General features: G+C 39.2%; 1 protein-coding gene across 1 annotated transcript in view; it reads right to left on the bottom strand.

Moving 5' to 3' along the window:
* eys (eyes shut homolog) overlaps positions 1-12,351 on the bottom strand; it is a 196,090-nt gene that overhangs the window by 38,646 nt on the left and 145,093 nt on the right. Inside the window, exons 41-43 of the mRNA XM_072437256.1 lie at positions 10,078-10,228; positions 3,854-3,962; positions 2,479-2,702 (exon numbers count right to left, since the gene is read on the bottom strand). Of these exons, the coding sequence (XP_072293357.1) occupies positions 2,479-2,702; positions 3,854-3,962; positions 10,078-10,228 (484 nt within the window). The remainder of the gene's footprint in view (positions 1-2,478; positions 2,703-3,853; positions 3,963-10,077; positions 10,229-12,351) is intronic.

Raw genomic sequence — 12,351 nt, 5'->3', positions numbered from 1 at the left:
AAACTCACCAGATTTGAGGTCACTAAAGTTTTCTCGATTGTGTTTGTGGACAAAGACATCAGGGGCTTTTTTTAAGAAAGTTTAACACTCAAATTCACTTCAGTTTTCCATTAGCCTCTCTCTACCGGCCTGTAAAGTCTGCAACACCCCTAAATCTGAACTATTAAAACATACTAAGCACTTGTAAACATAACAGCTTTATACAGTGTAAATCAGGCGTAGTAAAAGTTTGAAGAAGCGTCTTTGACTAGCTTTTTTGGCACAGTTCCAGAGATTAAGTGCAGGAACTCTATTATTTAAAATAAAATAAAATATAATAAAAACAACAGAAACTTTGGCCATAAAATGGAAGCGGACATCAAAAGCAAACCTGGCTCTCGCCTGCTGCACTTACTTTTTTGCCACCAGGTGGCACGTGCGAGCCAAAAATCCCGAAAAAAATCCCAATATCAACATTGCTCATATAATCTATATAGTTTGCAAACACAGGTAACCTGAACACAAATGCAACACAAATAATGAGCCAAACATAAATTCTTGTTAAGTAAAACAGAAAATGTCCTTTAGACAAGAAAGCCTTAAACATGACAAAGAATGCAGGTAAATAACTCAAGTGAATATTTCCTGATTGACACAACTTAAATATCATCCAAAAATGGGAAAATGTCAAAGCAGAAACTCAGACGGGGAAACTCAGAAATAGGGAGTAATGCAGAATCAGATTTCAAACAAAATGGCAGAAGGTCAGCTGCAAATGCAGTGCTTGAGTGTCTCTCTTGACTTGTCAACAGTCTAGCAAAGACTAAATAAACATATATTTAGGAGGAGCATATATAGGTTACCCTGGAATGATTATGGAATGAGAGGCAACTGTGGAGAGCAGGGAAACAAGAGGGGTAGCAAAAGATGGACTGGATCGGGCTGAAAAATGGAACTGGGCTGAGGAAGGGCAAAAGGGCAAAGGGCAAAAGGCAAAACTAAACAAATATATTCAAATCTTAAACTGTTTGGCATACGGTTTTGTAAGGTTTTGTACAAAAAAGAACTGACCTGAGAGTCAAGGTCAGGATTACAAAAGGAATCAAAGGTTTTCATCTAATATAACTATATGAAAAGCTTTGATATTTTGAAACCATCCGTTAACTTGGAGATACAGGACTTTTATAGGTATTTACAAGAAAAGAATCAAAGTAATGTCCATTATAATTGACCATTATAATGGACCTAGTAGGACTTTTGTTTTGTGATTGTGTTTGGTTTTGTTGCTGTTTAATTGATGTTTTTGCTCTCTGGTCATGTTCTGTTATGTATTGTATGTAATATCAAAATATATATAAGATATAAAAGATATGAAAAAACATAAAACAAACAAACAACTAATGATGTCGAACCAATACAATTACCCCAAAGAGCTCAAAATTGTGTCTGATGTACTATAGATGGCACTTTCTTAATTATTGCAATTTCTTTTTAATTTTATTGACTTAGCAGCTTGAAGTTGAAGCAAACTGCTTTGAAAATAGTTCCGACTGTACTGAACTGCACAGTAAACTGTCAATGACATATTGAAGAAGTGCTCCAAAACAACAAAACATGAAGTTGTCATCAGTTGTTTTCAGTGGCAGCCAAAACAAGAGCGCTGTGTGTCACTGCATGACTCAAAACTTTAGAGCCAACATCTGCAGAGAAAACGTCAGGTTTGACAGAGGAAGTTGTATAAATCAAAAATTGTTGGAACAATGAGAATTCAGTGTCTGCGATGATGAAATTGAGAGTATTCATTTCCTTACAGTACACTTTCAGGTTTTATTCTGACTTCCAAGGACTATGTCATCTGATGTCCTGAATTCCTTTCCTAAAGTTAACCTCAACATTTATCGACCAGCACGGAGAACCCTTTTTCTTATATTTCATACAAGCTTTATAGTATATATTTTTAAGTTGCATGGTTGTAAACAGGTAAATAACAAATAAGTGTAAGGTAGAAGTTATTATTATTAGTAAAAAACAAAAGAAAAACACAATAACATTGGGCTTGTATGCTCGGGTCTTTCCACTTGATTATGTTGCATTTACATTTGTTGTATTTTTGTAAACTAATGAGAGGCCATATTTACTGTTTATATTGTCAACATTTAGCTTTGGGACACGCTGCTCCTTAGAGTCACTTGGCCAAGAGGAAACATCGAGTCAACATGTAGGTGTAATGACTCTGTCAGTCAGGCTATATTTAGTCCTGACCTCCGCTGTTAGCATAAGCATGACCAGTAAACACTCTTTTCTTCACTCTGACATGCACATGTTTGAGCACTGATTGCATTCAGCAGAGGTTGGCCTCATTTGTAAGGTCAGTGCATGCAGCAGTTATTATTATTACTACAGAGTGAAACTGATTGAGATACGCTTTCTTTACTGCACCATAAGACATACAGCATGGAATAAGTTTGAACCATTTGAATGCAGCAGAGGCTCTCTTACCTGACACAGGTTCCTCCATTTCTGCAGGGAAGGAGCTGGCAGACCAGTGGCTCACAGTTCTTAATATTCCTCCCTGTGGTGCCTTCACCCACCAGGTACATTTCTTTAGAGTTAACCCAAAATTCCCTGATGCATCCCATGAATCTCCGGGCTCCCTTTGCACTAACGCTCGGCATTTCCCTGTGGGACGAGAGGGCCCCGAGAAATATGGGTCCAAAGGTTTCCTGTGAAGGAACAATGGTGGAAAGCCACACATCAGCAATATCATTAACTAAATCATACTTAATCACACAACACATGACCCTTTGCACACGCTGGCTACCAGCTAAAGCAGCTTCTCACAGAAGTTTAAGGTCATATTAATAAGACCTTAGTGTAGATTAAGGTCAACAAGACAAATTGAAACTATTAAGTCCTGTTATTCTTCTGTGTCATGCAGTTTTACAGTTGCCTGGACAAGAAACTGCAGCTCAGAGCCATCCATTCAGCACGCCATCACAAAGGTGTCTACTCACGTGAATTTTGAATACTCTCTCTCTGAAAGTCAACTGAGAGAAAGTAATGCTGAAATAATTATGTGAACTCATGTGCATTTTCTATATGGTCAATTTAACATGTAAAACCTGTTCATAGCAAAGCAGCGACAACAAAATGAGTTTAGGAAGGACCAACAATTTGTTTTTCACCGACCTACATTTAACATGGTATAATATAATATAATTACAAAACTTCTTTTGACTTATTTAAGTATTGCAAAGCTAAATGTTGATCTTTTTGTTGGTGTTTTGCTGTAGCACCCAAAAGGTGTTGGGCCAGTAACTTGAAAAGGACACAAGTGCGACATAATCTAATAAAACACTGATGGCATTCAGATGGGACAAGCAACATATACAGTTGTAAATCTGAAGCAAAGCAACATTCGGATAATATCCTTCAGTGAACGCACATAAAGTGAGGCACATAAAGCAGTTTCCTTTATGAGGCCTTAAAGTGTGTTTACAATGTTTATGAAAAGAGTCTGTTTGAAAGAAGCTGATGTAATATTCATGCGCTGTTCAGGACTGGCTCTTCAATCATAGATTTTGGACTTCAGTCTGTAGGGTGACTTTTCCCATATTTAAAGACATGACCCAGTTAGATAAAGGGCTGTTATATTATACATTTATGTTTCCAAAAACATTTTGTCTACAAAATGCATGAACTTCAAAAGCTTAACTACATGTATGTGTTTACATACTTGGATAAAGCCCTCCATGGATTAAGAAGTGAAACCAGATGGCTGTGTTCATGAATTTCACTCACACAAAAGCAGTGCAAATGTAAGTTACCGCCTGTAAAAGGATTTTCAGATTTGTCTGTGGGCAGGTAAGCTTACCTCTGACACTGGGTGAGAGACAAAGTCCTCGAGGTGCTGTGCTTTGCCATTATCTACAGCTAGTTCAATCATACATGAGCCTCCTTGTTTGCCAACAGGAAGATTGTATCTGCAGAGAACACAAACACACACACAATTTAGTTAGAAAAGACACAATATTTGAGTTTCACAAATGCAGATAAGCGTGAAAAATATTCAGACTCAGACAGAGACAGAGGAGTTGTGGTAATGGGCCAGCTAATGTTACCACAGAGACCTTTATACAAATGTACTATGCATGATAGCCGACATGTTACGCATTATTATGAGAATCTGATTAGGTTGGGAGGAATAGCGTGCTTGAGTCCTGTGCTGCAAAGACCCAAGAGACGCAACAAAAATAGAGAACACACTGGATTTAAATAATAATGCCAGAAATAGGCTTTGGCTTGGTTTTGCGCTTATGAAAGTTAATATTTAGGACCCATGGATCATATTATCATCAACATATAATAAACAAACACAATTACATTGACTTAAGTAATAATAATATTAAAATGTGATTATGGTAAAGTTGAGAAAAAAAATGTGTGTATGTATACACCGGTATATATGTTTACTGACTTTATACTATTTATACTATATATATATATATATATATATATATATATATATATATATATATATATATATATATATATATATATATATATATATATATATATAATATAATATATATTAATAATATGTGATATAGTATAGTATATATACCATGTGTGGTATATATACTATACTATATCACATATAATTAACAAGCTAATGCTATATAGATCAATATATAGGTAATTCATAGCGATTAGAATGCTAGAAGTTCGAACCCTCAAATTTATTTTTATTATTTTAATTTTACCCGGAACTAGGGTTGGCCAAGAGAGCATTTTTAAGTGCTCATTATGCCATACAGGATTAATTAATGATAAAACGGGGGCACAAACTGAATATATATACGTTACATGGTTAATGAGAAAGCTGACAATTTTATCACTTGACCCTTTGTGTGTCTCTGGGGACACACAATAGTAGAAGTCATTAATGATGCAGCTATAATGTTAAGTAGCTGGTCTACTTGTGTCATATTGCAGCTTTGGCAAAGTCAAGTGATCCTTTGGCTATCATTTATCATAGCTTTATACACACAATATATACCAGACAAGCCTCTTAACAGGGCAGTCCATTACGCAAAGGTTGCCCCACACGTGAAAAGCAATGCAAATAATGCACCTTTGTTCTATAGGCAAATGCATTACTCACTCTGTGCAACCAATAATGTACATGGGCCATGCTTGCAACTCCAAGCTTTGGAAAAATAATAATAAAGAAATTCAATTCAAGTGTTTAGAGTTGATGTGGAAAAACAACAACACTATTGTCTGTTTAATGGCCAGATGGAAAATATGAGGGCAATTGGCCTCTTGCTAATTTGAAACAGTCTTCCAGGACACCTCCCCGAGGCAATGACGCCCATGCAACTTCAGGTACAGCTAATTACAGCTATGGAAATTACTTGCATTATACTATGTACACACAGGCAAATTAAGGCATGTGGAAAATACACATGTGAAATAACTAAATGTCCAGAGACTACTGTCAAAGACTGATGTCACATTAGCATAATATTACAATACTTGATTTAAAAAACATGTTACAGAAATGGTTTTAAATGTGCTCATAGCACAGCATCAGGTTATTTTTGGAACTCACAAAACATATATCTCCACAGCATAATGAGCTCCCTTCAACACATTACAATTACAACATAGATCTGAAATGGCAAAGCTTGCTATTTATAAATATGACTTGAACCACTTATATTGGTGTCATTGTAAACATCACAGTGCCTGCCACACACTGTCCCAATGCTTTTAGAGGAATGAAAGAAGAACAAACAACCCAGGACACACTGAAGGGACTGTGTGTGTGGACGAGCTGGAGGAAACGTGTGTGTGGGGGAGCTGAAGGAAACATGTGTGGAATAGCTGGAGAAGTGTGGAGGAACTGGAGGAAGTGTGTGTGGAGGAACTGGAGGAAGCATGTGTGGAGGAACTGGAGGAAGCGTGTGTGGAGGAACTGGAGGAACTGCGTGTGTGGAGGAGCTGGAGGAAGTGTGTGTGGAGGAACTGGAGGAACTGCGTGTGTGGAGGAGCTGGAGGAAGTGTATGTGGAGGAGCTGGAGGAAGTGTGTGTGGAAGAGCTGGAGGAAACATGTATGTGGAGGAGCTGGAGGAAGTGTGTGTGTGGAGGAGCTGGAGGAAGTGTGTGTGGAAGAGCTGGAGGAAACATGTATGTGGAAGAGCTGGAGGAAAAGTGTATGGAGGGGCAGGAGGATGTATGTGTGGAAGAGCTGGAGGAAGTGTGTGTGGAAGAGCTGGAGGAAGTGTGTGTGGAAGAGCTGGAGGAAGTGTGTGTGGAAGAGCTGGAGGAAGTGTGTGTGGAAGAGCTGGAGGAAGTGTGTGTGGACGAGCTGGAGAAAACGTGTGTGTGGAGGAGCTGGAGGATGTATGTGTGGAGGAAGTATGTGTGGAGGAGCATTTCTTCATCTGGTTAATGCTATTATGAGTGGTTTGTCTTCTCTAACATCCTTGCTTAGACTACCACCATGTGACTAATTCAGTGGTGCTGTCACAGTGCAACTTTCAGAGCATAGCCACTGAAATATTACTTGAATGTTAAGGGATTTTGCAGCAGTGCACCATTACGCAAAGGTATTTGTTAAAGCTGAGAGTGGATATTTGCCTTTGCAATCTGTTTTGAATGAGCTTCTTCACAGTTCCCTCTAGAAATTAATAATTAGGGAAGATCATTATTAAAATATTACTATTGCATAAAACATCTGAGGGTATTGGTAACAGATGGCAGTAAAACATCATGAGCCTTGTGGGAGCACTCGTAAGATTTCTTCTGACTTGATGGGCAGAATGCGTTTTAAAAATGTACAACTTAATGACATAAACACTGTCATTATGGTTAATTCGTGCCCTAATATTTATACAGTATAGAAAGCATTAGCCCTCTTGTTAGAGACTGAGGGAGCTCGGTTAGAGCTTGCCGGCAATAAAATACTGTAGATATAATTTAAATAGTTCATACATACATACATACATACATATTCCATATCACTTAAGAAATTACTATGGCACCTGTTTTGTGGACGCAGTAAAGTGTAACATATATGGATTAGAATTAGACAAATCTAAAGGTGTTAATTTGTACAAACAGTCATTTCACAGCTCATAAGTCTGTGTTGTTGAGCAGTAAAGCATTCAGACGTCATTACACCTACACTGACTGCAGATCTGCAGCAGATACTCTCTCATTGAATCTGCAGTACTTGCAGATCGCTGCATAATGTGTGCTCTGACTGGCAAGCCTCAATTAATTTTGGATCTCTGTGTTTTATCATATGATCGGAGCAATACAATCAGACAGCATACAGCAGGGCTCTGGCATTGTGGGGCTCCACAAAGAACTACTCTGTGAGAGGAAGGGAGCTTGTGGTTCTTTCTCAATTAATCTTTTATGGAGAGCTTGTCAATACAAAACTACCAAATGGGGAGATAGACACACAGAGCCTCAGACTTGGCACGTTCTATGTATCATGTGGCTGTGGGAAAACGACTCAATACTGAACTAACCACCAAACACATGGGGCACTTTTACAAAAAAGAAAGATGGTCTTCATCAATCTTTCCGCAATTAAAGCAGAGAGATGGAGGTGCAGACAGAGGCTGTTCTCTGTTGTTTATATCTTTGTTGTGAAGTAACAATGGCACCGGACTACAGAGCAGCAGCATGTTGATCAGATGTACATGTTTAACGCAACTGTTGCTAGGCAACATATCACAACACATGTTCAGTAAGGATCATTATATGTAGAAAAATATTAAAAGTACTTTGTTTTATTTGAAATGCAGCTTCAAGAGTATTTGCTTTAGGAAAAATAAATATATAATATTCTTTGTTCTGAATTCAACACGATGTGTAAGACCAATACCGTATTCACCTATAACAAATAAAGTAAGAGTGATGCTCCAACAAACTGTATTTAATATTCTTCTGTGGGCAGTTGAAGATGGGTGTGACTGTACAGTTTACAATCAGTGGTGCGTTTGTAGGCCCCGGCTCCTGAATTTAATTGTAGTTATATTACCACTTACATCCCCAAAAGAACATTTACAAACAACCAAATAACCGTCTTGTCCTCCTTAGATGAAAAATGACACACTGACACTCCCAGACTCCCGTTGGTGATAGTTGAGCCAGGACTGAAGGTTTTAACACTAGTGTTAGTTCTAGTCTATGCAAACTCATGAGAAAAGCCAGTAAAGCTCTGGAAATTAGATTGGAAACTGTTTTGCCTTTTGAAGGAGCATTTTAATAAAATAAAAAAATAAAGATGTGATGTTTGCCAAGTAAACAAGCAAGCAATTTTGTGCCACCATAGCTAAAAAAAAAGAGCCATTTAGCAGTTGAAAGCGAGATAATACAAAAAGTTCCTTGTTATATATTCTTTTTTTAAAAGGATTTTTTGGCCCGTAGGCTTTATTGGACAGAACAGCTCAGCTCAGCGTGAAATGGGGATGAGAGCAAAGGGAGGACATCAGAACTCATGACACCAGCTACGCAGGTGGCAGCTGTGGAAAAGGATTTAAAAACATATTTTAGGTTAATCTCATTAGCTGCAGAAGCTTTGTTTCTATTCAACTCATGAAATCAAAAGAAAGCGAGTCAGGTATATTGTAGAAAGAAGTTAGAGGTGTCACACTGTCTCTCAATATCAACACTTCTGATTGAGTGCAAACCCCCCAAGATACGGCATTCATAAAAAAAAAAAAAGCCTGAAGAACTGGTTTTGTGTGTTGGCAAAACAGTCCTTGACTTGGCAATACAATAGGAGAAGGGAAACTGAGACTGGAGGAGTGCGGGGGGCAGAGTGTGTTTGGTCACTGGACCTTGAATAATTGACTGTTAAATACATCCACTGGTCTACACTGTGCTGACAACAGCAACTAGACTGGGCAGACACACATAGAGCTGCCATCTATTATCCAAAGGGATGTCGTGCTCGCAGCCTAAACATTGTGGGTTGACGTCACCGGGTTATTTGCATACGAATACATTTGCTGAAGCGATCAAGAATAAATAGGCAGAGCAGCAGCAACATTCATGCCTGAGTCTGCAGCACTGCTCCTGAAACCACAAAATCAGCACATGTGCTGTGCGTCTAACGCATGTAGTCAGCACCCACACCGGAAAGTGGTCCATGTTCGACATACAGCTTTCATTCAGTAGAATGAAAATATTTGGGTTTAAAAATCTGTGGGTAACAATAGAGAGACTCCAGTTCTGCCTCTTTTTATTTAGTGTCTGCGTCATAAAGCAGACACATAATGTTCTTGTATTCACATTTATTTTTCCATATCAGGATTTTTGATGCGTTTCAACTCTTGAACACTTTCACTGATTTCAACAAGTAATACCTCTTTACGATTGCTTTCACCGTCTTAGGGGGGCTATTGCTTTTGACATTTGTACACCTTGTACTCATTTCAGTATTTGCAAAAGTAAATTGCTAATGCTAACGCTAATTAGCATTAGCGTCTCTGTTGCTAGGTGACGGAGGTACAGGGAGGAGGGGGTGCAGCCGGGTCACCAAGGCTCTCTCTCCCTTTCTCCCTGCTCAGGTCTGCGTTCAGCACGATCTTGCAATTTGCCAGAATAAACAACTACTTGAGTCACAAACTACGCAATCATCAACTGTGAATTACTGAGCGTCGTTAGTATAGCGCAAAACACAGCAGAGAACATGGACGGGGGGAAGGTGGTTGCACGGGAAGGCGAGAGCCATCATCGCCGCTAGCACGGCTATAATGTCATTTGTTGTCAATTAAATCGGATTTTTTTTATCTTAAGTGGTACTACCAGTTCTACTTCCACACATGTAATACTCTTACACACATGTTTTTCACACAAGAACACAGACACTCGCAATGGCTTCAGCCATTGCACATTATCTAGTTTAGTATTTTGTTACACTGTCATACTTCATACTGTCATCACTTTATGTCACTTCGGTCTCGAACTGTATCTTTTTCATGAAATATATATTTTATTGTGACATTAGAGAGGATGTTTGTGAGGTACAATCTTCAGTTTTAACAGGAGACAGATGTGTTATACATACATACCTGACCGTAAGGTTGACCCATCTGCCAGTGTTGATGCTCTGGTCGGCTGTCACACTTAGAACGTGATTGCTGCCACAGCTCAACTGCACCACAGGGCTCCCATCCACCAGAAACACATGAACAAACTGCTCTTCCAAGTTCTTTGTCCGTGCTAAAGAAATTCATCAAAAGAGAGATCAGAATCCATACATTATTAGGATGATTTAGGGAATCAGTAGTATCAATGTAATCTATTCTGAGCACCACAAGATGCAAGCAGACAGCTTTGTTTGTGGTGACCCTCAAAAGAAAAAAAAATCTCAAAACTTTATTGCATTGGATTGCTTTACTGCGTTTATCTTTAACCGACTTCATTATGCTGCAATATTATTAGAGAGTTGGCTTTGTTGAAAACCAATTTGATGAGTTTTCTTCTATACAGAACTGAGTCAGACAAAGCGTATTTATTAGACCACTTCCTCTATAATGTCTATAATGTCTTCACATTAAAACAATGGATTTGAGCTGGCCACACAAAGGGCTGGCCAAGTGCAGTCAGAGACAGACACAAACAAGCATTAATCCTCCCACACTGGTTCAGGGCGCACACATAGCACTTCTCCTGTGAGGGAAGATATGAACACAACACCCAACCCAAGAACTTGTAATGGAAAAGTAAGAAAAGAGTTGTTTGAAATACTGAATTGAAACAAGAAAGTATGATATGTGATAAAACTAGTCTTAGAAGTAAAATTTAAGATTTTTATTATTAGGCCCAAGCACCACAAGCTAGCGAGAGGCCTATTAGGAACTTCACTAGCAGGGACCACGCCACAACGGAGTATGAAAGAATATTTATTGATAATAACGACAATGGATCGACAATGGAGCTCGACAATGGAGCTCAACGATGGAGCTCGACGATGGAAATCGACGATGGAGATTGATGGTGTAGCGACGATGCAGCGACGATCGAGCAATGAGAGTTGGCTGGGTAGATATTCGGGATGGGGGCTCTGTCTCGGGTAATCAGCCCAGCCGATTCAGAACCCCCCCTCCGTAGATGTTGATGTGTTAAGGTGAAGATGATAGAGACATGGGGTGGGAGGGTGGCTCGAGAGAGCAGAGACGGCAAGATATGCTGTGAATAGGCCTTATAAATAGGGCTTCTGGGTAATTAGAGGTGTGGTTAGAGAGTGGGGCGTGTTTACTAGTGGAGTAGAGGTTGAGGCGTGGTCCCGCTCCTGAACCTCAGCTGGCGATTAACATCTTCAACTTCCACTAATAGACACGGCTGCAAAAGTGTGCAAAGCGCTCGCCCACTTCCAAACCGTCATTAACGCACTCGTCCGCTCAGGCACGTCCCGTGCATACTAGTTAGTAGTGAGAACATCGAACATTATCTTTGTAAATGGGTGCCCTAATGCAAAAATGTAACAAGTGAGCACTTTCCAAAAATGTTTGTTTTTTAAATAAGGGAAACATTGTTTTTGCATAGGAATAGTATTCTTCTTTCTATTTTCTCGGAACCAACCCCTACTTTATACCCAGTGAACATTGACGGAAAGTAAGGAAAAATTGCAACCTCTAAGATTCACACCTCTCTACATTATGGCTATTTCCTTTTTCTAATTTGGCGCGTCAGCGCCACCCAATGTACAAAAAAATAATTAGGAATAGGATAGGAAATGGCAAAAAAAAAACAATTTGGCACAGAGGTAGATGCACTAGGGAAGTAAAAAATATTATTATGGAAACGCCGTCCGCCCAACCAAATGTCGGCCATATTGGATCAAAATTTGCTGAGCATGAACAAACTCCTCCAGGGGCGTTGGCCTGAAAATGCAGAAATTTTCTGAAAATTGTGTTGGGAGTAGGGCATCAACAGTTATCCAATTTAGATATCTTTCACGGTTTCTGTGGACAGCAAAGCTGCAAAATATAGGCAAAATTTTCTATTTGTAAAGTAAGTGAGAGTAGGCACAATAGCGCCACGGATTTGGTAGAAGGTGTAATAAAAGGAGGAAGATTCGGCCACGTTGGCACCCCCTCCTCCTTGCACTGCCGGGCAGTGGTGCCGAGGCGAGGGCTGATCATTGCCGCTTGCGGCTATATTTTATTGTCATTTATTCCATATTTCAGTCAAAACCAAAGGGTTAAAATGTGTGTTTTGCCCAGATTGCTCAAGTTATTCAAGACTCTGCCAGTTTCCATTGCCAATCGGTTACTTGATGAGTGGAATGAAACAATCTCAAGATTTATATGGCATGGTAAAAAACTTTGTATCCGGTTCAA

Source organism: Eucyclogobius newberryi, unplaced genomic scaffold (assembly GCF_026437365.1).
Source record: "Eucyclogobius newberryi isolate DKJ021-1_F unplaced genomic scaffold, fEucNew1.0.hap1 SCAF_8, whole genome shotgun sequence".
In the NCBI taxonomy this organism is placed as follows: Eukaryota; Metazoa; Chordata; class Actinopteri; order Gobiiformes; family Gobiidae; genus Eucyclogobius; species Eucyclogobius newberryi.
Note: the sequence above shows the minus strand (reverse complement) of the source record. Positions and strands in the feature narration are given on the sequence as shown.